A 15,341-nucleotide genomic window follows, 5' to 3' on the forward strand; every position below is an offset into this window, starting at 1 on the left:
GGATTATTCCTTTTCTTTTCAGTCATTAGCACTTAATTTTACTTAAAAGTAATAGTACAGATGAAGAACAGACTAGAATAGTGTTTAAAATTAACTTCAGAAAAATCACATTTATATAAAGGAAATAAAACAGGCCAGAAATCCAAAAAAGGTATAGCTCATATTATTGCACTTGAATAAAATGTGCGTTTGGGGCAGCATAACACATAGGCCCACAGGCCCAGAGGAGGAGACAAGCCCAGGACAAGCCCCAGGGAGTATTCCTGGGCCCAAGCTCTCCAGTGGCCTCAGACACATTTAACATTTCGAAACATTCTGTTAGAGCTCTTTACACAAGGGACTGCTGTGTCTTTAACACGTTTTAGTCGCACCCACACTCTTCGTTTCAATCCTTGTGCAAGTTTAAGGTGCAGCTGGACCTCACATGATGAGACACCAGTTACACCAACAGCACCCAGAGCCCAGGCCACGGAGAGTAGGGAAGGAAGTGAATTTCTGCTTTACACAATTTCAGAGACCAAAACTGTGGCTATAGTTTACCCTTCAAGCACTCTTCATTTTGTTTTTTGTTTTTTGTTTGTTTTTTTTAAAATATATTTTTTATTGATTTTTTACAGAGAGGAAGGAAGAGGGATAGAGAGTTAGAAACATCGATGAGAGAGAAACATCGATCAGCTGCCTCTTGCACACCCCCTACTGGGGATGTGCCCGCAACCAAGTTACATGCCCTTGACCGGAATCGAACCTGGGACCTTTCAGTCCACAGGCCGACGCTCTATCCACTGAGCCAAACCGGTTTTGGCAAGCACTCTTCATTTTGGTCATTTATATTGGAACATGAGCAAAAGTGACAGGATACAAATCAGCACTAAAGTAATTCCCAAGCTACTAGTGGAAAATATAATTTAAATTTAAAAAGCCTGCCACATTCTTGGAGTAGCATAACTGTATGTATAAGAAAAAGGCTGTAAACTTATAGAAAAGATAAACTCTTGACTTCTTAAAAAAAAAAATTGATTTTGCCCTTCCCTTGAGTGTTAAACAGAAAAATGTAAACCAGTGGACCTAGTTACCAAAACACACTTGTTCTCTTAAGCCAAGGAGCGACTTTAAAATTTGGCCTGAGCTAGTTTTATCTTCAAGTTTTCTCTGAGTTTGTCCACGAACTGAATGCAGCCAAGTCCTTGGCCATGAAGCTGGCCTTGATGGTCTCAATACAGACATCTTCCAAAGCCTTTACAAAGAAGCTGAGCTCTTTGCTGTTATCAAGCTTAGCTCATGGGCAGAAATGGGAGCAATGGGATTGGTAGATGTCTCCTGTCCTTTCTGGTACATGCGGAAGTGACGTGCTACAGTCCCATGGGCAGCCTCTGCTTCTGCCATCTTGCCATCTGAACAAATCAGCACGCTGATCTTCATGCCAAGAGAGCCATAACCTTGGGCCATGGAATCGGACTGTACAGTGCCAACATAGTTTTTATAGGCCCCGATGAAGCCTCCCTCTGACTTCATGGCTTGGGCTCCCATGTGGCCTCACACTGCGATTTGTACTGCTTGTCATAGATCTCCTGAAAGATGTCTTTAAAACGCCCATCATGCCGAAACCGGTTTGGCTCAGTGGATAGAGCGTCGGCCTGTGGACTGAAGGGTCCCGGGTTCTATTCCGGTCAAGGGCATGTACCTTGGTTGCGGGCACATCCCCAGTGGGAGGTGTGCAGGAGGCAGCTGATCGATGTTTCTCTCTCATCGATGTTTCTAGCTCTCTATCCCTCTCCCTTCCTCTCTGTAAAATATCAATAAAATATATTTTTAAAAAATAAAACGCCCATCATATTTCTTCAGAATAGTGTTTTCGGTGCTCAGCTACAAAGGCCCACTCTTAGAGCCATATGGAAAGAACTGTGTGCGAACTCTTGGATTGGCATATCTTGATTGTACATTCCCATGGCAACACCACCCCCCTCTTCAAAGTTATGTACCAGGTATGTCTTTTTTTAGGATCCATCACTTGGTGCGTAGGTTATCTCTACTTTTGCAGGCCCCGGAACAACAAAATCAGTTGCTCTGTACTGATCCCCATATGCGTGACGGCCTATGATAATGGATTTTACCATCCGCTCACAAGCCAGGGGGATATTTTTGCAGATAATAGCTTCCCTGAAAACATTCCCAGAATATTCTGAATGGTATCATTTGGCGACTTCCACATCTGTTTCAACTTGCACTCCTCAACCTTCTTCTCATCAGGGGTGATGGTGCCACACTGGACACCAGAGTTATACTTTACAGCTTCTGCGGCACCCTTGGTGACCTGGTCTTGGTGGCATCACGACTCTATGCCTGAATCATAGCTGTGCAGGTCCTGTTCCACAAGGAGAAATTAGTTTTTCTTTAATCAACTTCCAAATGGTTCGTGTCATAGCGTCTCCTTGCATCTCCATCACTGAACCACCATAGATTTTTTGAGACATTTTGACTTCACTAAACCTTTACAACGAGTCAACTTCAAATCACTCCAACTCCTCTCAGTCTTGTAGACTCAGTGGAGTACAGTTTATCTCCTGCAGGGGTAGGTATGGTGGCGTTGCACTGGGGTGAGGGTGGCATAGCCACTCACCATCCCACTCATAAGTGCAGACAGCTGGGTCCCAGCTGTTTTGGCATCAGACACAGCCTCCAAGAAACCATGGACAGGCAAGCAGGCGAGCAGCTTTTCCTCTTCCCAGCTTTTTTCTGGATTATTTCTTGAAAAAAATTAGTATCTAGTAAAACTGAGCCAGAATTTGGTTCATTTGAAATTAGGACTTAAAAATATATTTGAATAATGATATGATAGTATAAGCAACAAGCTTTTATTTAAAAAATGTGAGCTGCAAATTGGAAAGCCGGTGGTGTAACAGTGTGGCTCAGTCCTAGAGGTAGATATTGACAGCACCAGCATGTCAGCCAGCATCTCCTAACTTTGGGTTGTAATTCTGACAACATTACAGCACCTAGAAAAACTGTTAAAAATTAGGAAAGTTCAAGAAATAGGTGTTATTTTCTAATAAATTAAGATACATGAGTCAAACATTTGTTTTCTCCTCAGTCTGTCTCAGGTTGATACACTGTGAAAACCAAAGAGCAAGCCTCTCAGCCTGTTTATTGATTCCTAATAGAAGCTTTTCTTAGCAGCTCCATCTTCATTTGCTAAGTTGTGCCACGCCATCTCCCTTTGGCTTCTGTTCATCCACAGAAAATGGCTCATAGGATGTAGTTATAAGGAATTCTATTTCTATTCCAGAACATTCTGATAACAATTTGCAGGAAATGGTGGTCTTGGGATTTGTATTTAAATCAAGAAATCTCCACTTTCTTGTCTGATCTCTCGCTGATTATCCTTTAGGAATTTTACTGAGTACTTCAGTCCTGGGACTCCCATTCTTTCCCCAAAAGAACTGAAAGCAAAAGGTTTCAAAATAAGGCATTTAATTCCTCAGTGCCATTGTGTTAGAGGAACTGATACAGTTAGATGTGCTTATTTTATGAGTCACATCTTACTGTAACCAGCACTAATATGGATTAAGTTCCATTACAATTAATTCCCAGATTGTGTATTTTCTTTGTTTAGGTGAGGCTGTAGTATTGACTATTACTGCAAATAAAGTCCCTTTACTTGCAAGTTAGAAATGCTTAATATAGTTCTAGTGTGTCTGTCATGTATCAAATTTAATTCATAGAGTAAAAATCAACCAATCCCCACAACATCATTGTTCTAACAATATCCAATATAACAAAATTTTTATTGTTAACAACAATGAAAAAAACCCTGGTATTTTGTATATTTTTGTATTTAACATTTATGCAATCTCTGAATTCATCTATAGGATAGCACATTCAGTGTGTGTTATTTATAGATAGAAATGTCTTATTTCAAGACCATTGGTCTGTGTTGTTTAGGTTTTAAAATAGTCACTGTGTAAAATAGGTTTGACCTCAGCTGACAGCTGACAATGACACGGTTTCCTTGGGCATATTAAAAATGTCATTTCAAGAGCTTAGTCCACAGCAGAGTGAGGATTCTAACTCTGGCCAGCTTCTTACCAAATGAAGGTATCTTGCCAGTTCATTTCCCAGTCAGAGCACATTTCTTATTGATTTACTTTTTCATTTTTTATATAGGGATCATGACAAAATAGTCACACTATTTTAACCATGTTATGACAGAATCTGACCATTATGACAAACTTTATTTTCTTTTCATTAAGAAAAACAGCATGTTTTGTGCATGGTTTTTCTTTTTGGAAAAGGCAGATAGCATTAAAGAGGAACTCTGGGTCACAAACATTTGTAAGTCGAAATGCATACACTCTTACCAAAGCTATGTTGCTCCATCATTGCAACCATGTATTAGTCTTGTTCTGTGTATCTGCTATACTAGTATCAGTTCTCCCCAGACTGGTACTTGAGCTGGATAAAATGAATGGATAAGAGATTCAAGCAGTTTATCACACAGTGTCCTTGTTCTGCAAAGTCTAAGACTTTAGTTCCATTTATCTTTTTTTTTTAATTACTCATTTTCCAGGGAAACATGTTTTAGAGATTTAATAGCCAGTTTACTTTTGTTTTCTTTTTGGGTTTTGAGATTTGAGAAAAATAGAGCCCTCTTTGAAATTTGAATTGCTCTGGAGAATTAAACATTATTAAGAAGTTGGTTAAAATTATTGAAAATAAACAACTCTTGGGCTAAGTGTTTGGAATTACCTTTGAACACCTAGTATTTATTAGAATGAGTACACTTTCCTCCAACCTGTGAGAAACCTGGCTGATTGCTTCTTGCTTGCATTCTTCCCGTGTGGCCTGGCCAGAGATGTCTTCTGTTTCCCTAGCAGTTTTATGTGGTCAGAAAGAAGCTGTGACTCCACTTCTTTCAGACCACTCCTCTGCCCACAGAGCTGGAAATGACTGCTTTGCTATTTCCCATACTTTGCAATCACATGAAGGGCTTAAGGGACAGTTGGCATTCGCTCCGTGGCCACAGCCATCTTGGTTGGGTTAATTTGCATACTCACTCCTGATTGGCTGGTGGGCGTGGCTTGTGGGTATATCGGAGTGATGGTTAATTTGCATATTACTCTTTTATTAGATAGGATATATTTGAAGAATTGCTCTTTTAATCTTTCATCCCCTCCTTCCCTATGTTTCTTTTTATTTTTTTATCTGTGTCTTTCACTCTTACTCTTGTAACTTGCTGAAGATGTATTATTAACACTTTCAGTTAAATCCACAGGATTTATGTAGAATATTTACCTGTCAAACATCTTCGTTTATTGCAGTGGTCGCCAAACTCATTATTCAACAGAGCCAAATATCAACAGTACAACGATTGAAATTTCTTTTGAGAGCCAAATTTTTTAAATTTAAACTTCTTCTAACGCCACTTCTTCAAAATAGACTCGCCCAGGCCGTGGTATTTTGTGGAAGAGCCACACTCAAGGGGCCAAAGAGCTGCATGTGGCTCGCGAGCCGCAGTTTGTCAACCACTAGTTTATTGTATCCTAGCCTTGATGCTATAGCTATGCCCATATCCAGCTGCCTCCTCAAGTGGTAATCTGATTGACAGATTATTCTATTTAGCCTCAGCAAAGATCAGTAAGGAAGTATCCTCCGTATAAAGCAAAGAATTCTAAAGCCTTGGGAATCATCTGATCCAGGCTTTTCTCCTAAAAGAGTGCCTCATCTCAGTCTCCTGTGAAATGATAGTTGTCTGGTTTTTCTAGCTTGAAGCATGGAGAATGCTTATTCAGTGGCAGATTCTTAGACTCCGATTATTGAAGTTGTTTGAAGGAATTGTAGCAGTCGTCATCTAGTCCTCTATTCTTTTAACTGGCATGTTGAGGGCCTGCTACCTTCCAGGTCTCATAGTAGGCCCCGGGGATAGACAGCTCAGTGAAAGTCTCCAATCTTGAAGGACTCCCAGTTCTCCTCTCACCTAATGCTAGAAGGCCTTCTGTGACAAATGCCAGCCTGGGATCAAACATTTCCAGTGATAATAAGCACACTGTTTCACAGGATGAATCACTCTCTTTTTACGTGGTTTGTATAGTTGGAGTTCATTCTATCCAGTTGTTTCTGGACTCGGTTTTTCATGTGAAATCCTGCTCAGATCACCTGTCTGTGAAATGGATGCAATTAGCTGTGCTCCGGGTGGGCCCTGCCCACTTGACCACCCTCTCTCCTTCCTTAAGAGGCCCACTCAGATCCTTACTTAGGACCCTGGCCTAGTTGTTCGGATCAACTCTAATAATTAGAAAGACGTTTCCTTATTTGAACTTGTTACTTCCTAATTATTCCAGGTTCAGGCCCCTGGAGCAGCAGCACAGTGTAAATCCACCTTGTCTCTCTTTTTTTAAAATATATTTGTATTGATTTCAGAGAGGAAGAGAGAGGGCGAGAGAGATAGAAACATCAATGATGAGAGGGAACCATTGATCGGCTGCCTCCTGCATGCCCCCTACTGAGGATCGAGCCTACAACTCGGGCATGTGCTCTTGACTGGAATCGAACCCGGGACCCTTCAGTCCACAGGCTGAAGCTCTATCCACTGAACCAAGCCGGCTAGGGCCACTTTGTCTCTTTTATAAAACTCCTCCAGATGCTTGGATAGCTAGCATGCTCCCTCCTGCCTACACCTCTTCTCAGGCTAAATCAGCCTCACTGCCTGGCACCTTGCTGCAGGGGCGTGATTTTACGGTTTTAGTCTGGGAATTCTTTAAGTGATGCTACTTCTTCTTCTAGCCTGGACACTGGAGACAGACTTGTATCTTAGGAGAATTTGAAGTTGGTTTTTAGTTCCCCTTCCCCATCCTTTATTTTTCACCCCCTCAGTCCAAATATTTCAACCTCTTAGAGAAAGTTGTTTATTATCAAGGTCAAAAGAGAAAAAAAGAAGTGGAAGACTTGGCCTTCTTAATGCACACACAGCAGCTCTCTCCACAGTCGTCCTGGTGTCTGGGAGCACATCGGGCAGGGCAGGGCAGGGCAGGGCAGGCCTAAGGCGCATCCCCTGGTTCGCACGCCCTGGGTGGATCAGCTTTCATAGCCCACAGTGATTTTCACCGAGGAGGCGATAGATGCTGGGCTCTCGTGAGCTGCCCCTCTGGCATGCACAAGCTGAGCAGCATATTCCTGCATTGCCCAGCATGCTTCCGCCTCATTCATACCAAAGGCGCTGCCTCTTGGGTGGGAACAAGTGATAGAGCCATTTTTGACATTAAAATAGAGTACTTCTTGGCTTCTGGAAAAGTGGATCATTTGGTTGATTCTGTTAGGTTTGTGAGCATTTTATTCCCTTTGTTTTCACTCTCTTCCCATGTTTTATGTAGGATGGTATATTCAAATCTAGTTTGAATTTAATTTCATGAGCTATATATGACACTTAGGAAGTAAGAGTTGATAATAAATATCGAGCTTTCTGCATTTTGTCATATTTTCCAATCTGTGCAACATATGAAAGGGCTTAGCTTTCGTCCCTTTACATGCTGGATATTATGTAGGGCAGATGAGGTAAAAGCTGTTGTCTTTCGGTATTGCTACTGCAACCAGGACTCTTAACCTGGGACTTGTAAACCTGAAGACAATCTGTGGCATGTCTTCTGGGCTCCTTGAATAGCCTAAAGTTATATTCCCATTTTTGTGTATAAATTCTTGTTTGCATTTTTCTGGAGATTTTTCAAGGCATCTGAGACCAAAAAATGTGGTTACAGATGACTAGATGGAAGTTTCAAGATCCTTCAATTGAACTAGATATGTTTTCTAATCAGGACATATTATGGTGGTGATTTATTTTATATTGAAGGAAATTGTCATTAAAAATTTGTTTTAGCTCTAGCCGGTCTGGCTCAGTGGATAGAGCATCTGCCTATGGACTGAAGGGTCCCAGGTTCACTTCCCGTCAAGGGCATGTACCTTGGTTGCAGGCTCAATCCCCAGCCCTGATTGGGGCGCCTGGGAAGGCAGTTAGTTGATGTGTCTCTCATCAATGTTTCTCTTTCTCTGTCTCTCTCTCTCCCTTCCACTCTTTCTGAAAACCAATGGAAAAATATCCTTAGGTGAGGATTAACAAATATATATATATTTGTTTTAAACCAAGCTTATAATTGAACGTCATTCTGCTTTGGTCTTTGAATCAGGAGCAACGTGATGACCTTTTATGCACGAAATGCTGCACAAAAACCAAAAGGAAACGGAAGAGCGCCACCTAGAGGCCCTAACAAGTTTCACATATTTGGAATCAGGCCCAGGCCTTCTCCCTGCACAGGGGTCTTTAGCTTTAGTAACTTTCTAAATTAAGGACATTGTTTTTCCTCAAGTAATTGCAGACCATAAAGGTGTGTGTCGGTGATATTTATAACCTACTCAGATGCTACAATTGTGGGGTCTATTCTTGCTACTTTGAAACATAATTTTAATAGAAGCTTAATGTTGTAGATAGCATTTCCTCTATTTCTTAGGACTGTAGGAACTTCAGGCTTTAGAATCTACATTGCTTTGAATATACTTTTAGTAACAAAGCAAGAACAAATTAATGCCTGCTAAAAATTATTTTAATATAGGGATTTTACTTAGTTGTATTTTCTAAGTTAGACTAAATTAAAAATTAAGAGCAATTTGCCTTAATTACTCTTTGTATTCCTTTCAAGATGGTGATATAGAATAGTGTTTGCCAAATGTTGCAGAAATTGTGGGGTTGCAGAGTTTAATTCACTCTGAAAAAATAGACAAGCGGAATTTATATCAACAGGGAAGTCAAGAATAGCTCTCAAGTCCCAGTTCTGCCATTACTTTGCAATGTTGAGTTTGTTAACTTGTTTCTTCTTCGTTTATAAATGGTGCTGATAATAGTATCTAATTTAAAGTTGTGAGGATTAAATGAAATACAATTAGTAATCATAGTACCTTATATGTAAAAAATCTTTTAAAATTAGCAGTAGTTTATTATTGTATCACTGGCCAGTTTTGTTTTCAGGACAGTTATAATGAAATAGAAACAGAAAAAATTTTTAACCTATATCTTGTAGACTTTTATAGTTAAAAAAACATTTCACAAATACAATCTTCTTTGGTTAAAGTAAGTAGTCAATACATGTTTATTTGTTCATATAGTCAGTAGCTATGTATTCAGCTCCTGTAGGTGTAAATAACCATGATTGGTATTAGAAGGTTGGTACTGAAAACAGCATAGGAAAGACGTGAACCTTACATTGTGGGGAGAGAGTTCAACAATAGACAAGTAAATAAATAAGATTATTTCACAAAGAAGTCATTAGTGTGAAGAGAACTAGTGTGATATAATAGATAGTGACTGGAGGCCTAGTTTAGGTGGCCAGGGAAGAGCTTCTGAACAATAGACATTTAAGCTCTTAACAAAATGACAAGGAGCCAACCATGTGAAGGTCAGAGGGGCAGCCATTGCACCTAAGGGAAACAGCAAGTGCAGAGGCCTTCGGTGCAGTATATTAAGCATGCGCACCGACTAGGAAGCATGCTAGTGCAGCTAGACGGAGTTCTGTGCACCAAGGGGAGATGGCAGGGGATGAGGTCAGAGACGGAAGCTCAAGACTGTAGGCCCAGGACTTCATAGTTTATTCTGAGGGTTATGGGAAGACTTTGGGGGAATTGTAGGCAAGGTAATAATGTGCTCAGATTTGTGTTTTAGAAATAGCTTCTCAATGGAGCAAGAATGGAAGCAGGAAAACCATATAGGAAACTTTTGCAATAGTCTAAGTGAGAGATGATGGTATCTTGGATGAAGATGTTGAAAGAATGGTTCAGAAGTTTGGGTCCTGCCTGCAGCTCTGTAGTATAGAGGCAGTATGGTTTGAAATCTGACTTACCATGTGAGCCTGGACAAGTTTATTAACTTCTCTGTGCCTGATTTTTACCATCTCTGAAATGGGATACCTTCCTCCTAGGATTGCTATCAGGATTAAATGAGAAAATCATAATTGTAAAGTGCTCAGAAGTGTTAACACTGTTTTTATCCTCATCATCATCACCATCACCACCTTTATCACAGGCACTACTCCCACATCATCCTCAGCACCCTCAACTTACAGATGAGAAAACTTAGAGGATGGTTTTGAAATAGAAATATAAGCTTCTTGATTTTGAATCTATTATTCTTTGAGCAATATGTTATGTAGTCTGAGCTCCCAGAGCGAAATAGCTGTTGATATGAATCTCTAGCTCAGAGTCCAGTTGTGTGCACCTGTGAATGTTGAAACACCATTGAGAAAATTGCAGAGCTCACAGGGAGTCCTGGTGTGTGCTAGGGAGACATCTGGTGCGTGCCGCTCCCCCATGCTTGAACCATTAGAAAGTCTAATTCCCTGAGTTTGAAGAGAGGTTTGGTCTCCTAAAGTTAGAGCATGAGTGTGCACATAACAATACATGTAGGAGGAAAGAACTCACTATTCTGAGGACCTTATACTACACTGAATCTCTTTCAAGGACATTCATCGCCACATTAATTGTGTTAAATGGGGCCATACATAATATAAATAAATGAAATCTATGGATTATTCTGAGACTTTTTTAAATCAGACTTTTAGTGAAAGTATTAACCAGCCTACCAGATTTGAATTTCTCTTTTCTCCACCTCTTTCTGCCTTTGCCAGTCCCTCTGGAGTAAGCAATGACATAGGTAAGGATCAAGGAGCAAGAGAGACAAATGAGAAGCAAGGAATTTGAAAATCTCCCTACTCACCTTGCCTCGCTGGGGGCACCACTGCTACCGCCATCATGGGATTAAACACAGGCTCTTTGTTGCAGAATGTGAGCACTTGATCCGCCACATGCTGGTGTTGGACCCGAGTAAGCGCCTCTCAATGGAGCAGATATGCAAACACAAGTGGATGAAGTTAGGGGACAATGACCCCAACTTTGACAGGGTGAGTGAGCACCACTTGCCTTAGCGAACTCTTCTCAGAACTACTGAAACCTCTTTTGCATGAGATTGTAATCAGGCCAGGACATGAAAAGGCGGCCCTGGGAACAAACTATTGGGCAATACTCAGCAAGGAGTGAAAGTAGGACTTTTAAATCAGCAGCTGATGGCGAACAGTGAGACCAGTTCCCTACTACTTATCCCCAAGTCATAGTCTCTTGGCTTTTGAGACAGTACAGCCCACAGTTCTGCAGCTTACCCACCATGGGACATCTCTTCCTCTTGTCCTAGTGTGATAGCTCAGTGACTCCTGTAGCATACCTTTATTTAAACCATTGTTGCTATCCCAGGTACTCCAAAGTTGCTCATGAAAATGGGGATCTTGTCTTCTCACAGCTACATACCCTGGGGCTTTATTGCTTGGGCTTTGTCTGAGGCCAAAAATATCCCAAGCTAGGGGCCTGGAACATGTGTGGTGACATGCATATGTGATATATCATCTTAGCATAGCTAATTTGGGGTTTGATGGCTTACCTTTTTTTTTAATGTTACAGTTAATAGCTGAATGCCGACAACTAAAAGAAGAAAGACAGGTAGACGTTTTGAATGAGGATGTCCTGTTGGCCATGGAGGACATTGGACTGGACAGAGAGCGGACACTACAGGTATCTCTACAGGAATGGAGAACAAAGGGAGATGTAGCCATACTCCCTCTGGCCTGCCTTTTTAAATGTTTTCTCCTTCTTGGGAACTTGGGTCTTTTTTATTTAAATAATTTTTTTAATTTTTCAATTATAGTTGATATACAATATTATATTAGTTACAGGTGTACAATATAGAGATAAGACATTTATATAACTTACGAAGTGATTACTCTAGTAAGTCTAATACCCGTCTTATACCATGTTGTTGACTGTCTACCCTGTGCTGTGCTTTGCATCTCCATGACTATTTTATAACCACCAATTTGTGCTTCTTACTCCCACCTCCTTTTTGCCCACCTCTCCCATCTGGCGACCAGCAGGAACTTGGATCTTTTTGTTTCCCCCCTGTTCTTCCTCTGCCCCTCTTCAGGTCTTGGAACTGAGATGCTTTGGTCTTGTAATGTTACTATTGAAAGAGTTTGGTCATTGAGATGCCATTTCACTCTTTTCCTTTCTCTCTTGGTAGTCATTAAGTACAGATGCCTATGATCACTATAGTGCAATCTACCATCTGCTGTGTGATCGACATAAGAGACATAAAACCCTGCATGTCGGAGTACCTCCCAGCGTGCCCCGAGCCATGGCCTTTCAAGCACCAGTCAGTATACAGGTGGGCAATGATTCCTGTGACCTTATTCAGGACAAGTAACATTTAGGGGGGTTGGGGGGACAGGGGGTGGTTAGTCACTGCTCAGGAATTCTTAAGTCCAGAGATCAAGCAAAGATTGGAACTTTCTTAGAGAAGATGGAAGGGTATTCACGTACTTGAGGTAGACAGTAGTTGCAGTGTGTGGTGGTTGTTTTTTTAAGAAGCAGCAAATCATTGAGACTGTTGTTTCTAAAACAACAACAACAAAAAAAAACCTTTCTTAATATAGCTTCTAAGGAACCAAAGAGTCAGAGGTAGAAACATAGACTTTAGCAATCAAGAATACTTTGAGCCCTGGCTGGGTGACTCAGTTGGTTGGAGCATCATCCAAAAGGTTGATGTCCAGTCAGGGCACATACCTAGGTTGCGGGTTTGATCCCTGGTCTGGGGTGTGTATGGACGGCAACCAATCGATGTTTCTCTCTCACATGTTTCTCTCTTTCTTCCTCTCTCCTTAAAATCAATAAAAACATATCCTCGGTGAGGATTAAAAATAAAAAGAACACTTTGAAAGACTATCATTTCCCTCTAGTGTTTATAATATGTGTGTGTCTGAATGTACTTCTTTCCAGGCGGAGCAGGCGGGTACCACTATGAACATCAGCGTTCCACAGGTGCAGCTGATCAACCCAGAGAACCAGATTGTGGAGGCAAGTGGCGATCTCTGATTGTTGCCAGTTGAAATCTTTCCCACGTTCTTGCTTCCTTTCCTTACTTTTATTTCTAATTGTTTCTCATGTCTAATTCAGTTGTGTTTTCTTTCATCTCAGCCGGATGGGACAGTGAACTTGGACAGTGATGAGGGTGAAGAGCCTTCCCCTGAAGCATTGGTTCGCTATTTGTCCATGAGGAGGCACACAGTAGGTGTGGCTGACCCCCGGTGAGTATCTGAGCTCTAATTAACCTCAGGGCCAAGAAGTCCCACCTGAATTCCTACCAGTGCATTTTTCCTACTTCATTGTATCTCCCAGGTGAAAACTAATCCAGTGGCCAAGACATGTTTGTAACCCAGCTCAGGGTCCCCAGTAGACCAGATTTGATTTGCTAAAAATATTACAGAGTTGCCCCTAGTGGATGGTGGACCAGTAGCCACCATCATGCCAATTAATCACAACACTTTGGTGAAGAGTCTCTGTGTCCACAAAGGCTGAGGTCTTCTGATCTAAGTCATGTGAAAGTGCCTCTCAAAGTTTGTTTGACTGACAGCTTCAAGAGATGGTCGCTACATGTTCTAATGTAAGACTCATCTTGGAAGTGAGGACAAAGGATATGGTGTGGTTGATCTGTATTACAAATTAAGGAAACAAAAATCAAAAATCCTACTGAATAAGTACCAGTTTTCCAAAGTGTTTTCGCAAAATAGTCCTTCTGAATGTCCCTGATGCCCTCCCACCTGGGAGATGTCCTAAAGGCTGGCTCTCTCCTTTTTTGTTCTACATTTGAAGACTCAACATTAAAAATGCCCTTACATCTTTTCTGGGTACTTCCTTTACTGCGTAGAGAAGAGAAGGTTGTGTCAGAGAGATCTCTTGAGAGTTCAACTAGATGTAAAGCTAGTTTGTTTTTTGTTTTTTAATACCTCTTTTCTCTGAAAATACCTCTTTTTCCAGAAAAAAGATCCCCAGGCCTGCTGACTTGCTTGCTTTAGGTTTCTCATTCTTGGCCTACATTCACACAGGCAACAGGGGAACATTCTGGCTCCAAAGGCTGTGTCCGCAGTATTGCTCTGCTAGTGGAAAGACCTCTTGGTTTAAAGTGTGCTGTGAATCCCACCGCAGGAGCATCACAGCCCTGTACATCGCGGCGTGTCTGTGCTGCCGCCACTGACAGGAGGAATTGCCTTCTTTCCCTGGTGAATGAGTTGCTATTCCGGGTAGCCAGGTTTTAGTGAGTGGCCTATGTCCTCCAGAAATGTGCTGTTCATCTCCAGACTGTGCAGGCCCAAGCTGGACTGGTGCAAGTATTTCCTTGGGGCTCAGAGCTGTTGGTTTCACATGAGTGGTCAATAAAGAATAGCAGGCCCCAGTTCCAAACAGTAAAGTGGCAGGCAGCCAGGTTCCACACATTGGGCTTCTACTTGCGTTGGGATCTTAGAGAGAAATACAAATTTGCAGGGAAAGTGAAAAATATATATAATAAAATAAATTATACTGAATTAATCAGTTTCATCAGTTTTGGGATATAGCACTTTTGAGTGAGAATATTAACCAGAGAAGATGGCGGCATAGGTAAACACCAGTATTCACCACCTCCCACAACCACATCAAAATTACAACTAAAATAAAGAACAATCATCATTCAAAGCGGCTGAATGGAAGTCCTACAACTAGAGAAGTAAAGAAGAAAGCACATCAAGACTGGTAGGAGGGGCAGAGGTGCTGAACAGGTTGTGGCATTTTTTTAATTGGGAGAGATCGCCAAGACCTCCTGTAAGAAGCAGGGGGTCCCAGCCCCACAGCAAACCCCCAGCCCAGGGTTCCAGAGCTGGGCAGAGAAGGCCCCCTAACTTTGGGCTGTAAAAACCAGCCAGGATTGTGGCTGAGTAACACAGAGGCTGCTGGAGACCCAGCAGTTCCTCTTAAAGAGCCTGTGCACTGACTTACAAGGTCCCACTTCCTCTGAGTTCCAGCACCGGTGGCAGCTTTGGGGGAATCCAGGGACATAGGAGGAGGAATTGGACTGTCTGGTATTGGGGCAGGAACTCAGGGGAGGCTTTCTCTCAGACCAGGGTGTTCTCAGGGGTCATTGTTGCTATGCTGGGACCTCCCCTGTTACAGAGCTAATTAGCAGTCATATCTCAGTTTCCATCGTTGTGGCCGACACTGTTCACTCCACCCTGATGATTCCTAAGATCCCGCCCCATTCAGTTTGACACCCCACCCAAGCTGTTTGCAGCAGCTTTTCCATATGAATGGCCTGTCCTGGCTCAAGCTTCAGACTTTGCTAAAATCTCTCAAAAAATCAGCAGCTGGTGTCAGCGTGCTCCATACCTATCAATAAGAGACCCAAGACCTAGCACTATCACCAGCCTACCTTCATTCACAGCTGGGCCTTGCCCAGA

At 41.8% G+C, this 15,341-nt stretch overlaps 1 protein-coding gene and 1 pseudogene across 6 annotated transcripts in view; one reads left to right on the forward strand and one right to left on the reverse strand.

The window, feature by feature from the left end:
• SIK3 (SIK family kinase 3) overlaps positions 1–15,341 on the forward strand; it is a 290,306-nt gene that overhangs the window by 243,982 nt on the left and 30,983 nt on the right. For all 5 annotated transcript variants that reach the window (XM_080688523.1, XM_080688524.1, XM_080688521.1 and 2 more), the window contains exons 7-11: positions 10,813–10,931; positions 11,482–11,592; positions 12,098–12,241; positions 12,853–12,930; positions 13,051–13,160. In XM_080688523.1, the coding sequence (XP_080544649.1) occupies positions 10,813–10,931; positions 11,482–11,592; positions 12,098–12,241; positions 12,853–12,930; positions 13,051–13,160 (562 nt within the window). The remainder of the gene's footprint in view (positions 1–10,812; positions 10,932–11,481; positions 11,593–12,097; positions 12,242–12,852; positions 12,931–13,050; positions 13,161–15,341) is intronic.
• Positions 1,139–2,471, reverse strand: LOC308257736 (isocitrate dehydrogenase [NADP] cytoplasmic-like; annotated as a pseudogene). The gene is made up of 2 exons: positions 1,878–2,471; positions 1,139–1,658 (listed from the first exon to the last, which is right to left on the reverse strand). The product of its transcript is annotated as an isocitrate dehydrogenase [NADP] cytoplasmic-like (transcript).

Source organism: Plecotus auritus, assembly GCF_963455305.1.
Source record: "Plecotus auritus genome assembly, chromosome: 9".
NCBI lineage: Eukaryota > Metazoa > Chordata > Mammalia > Chiroptera > Vespertilionidae > Plecotus > Plecotus auritus.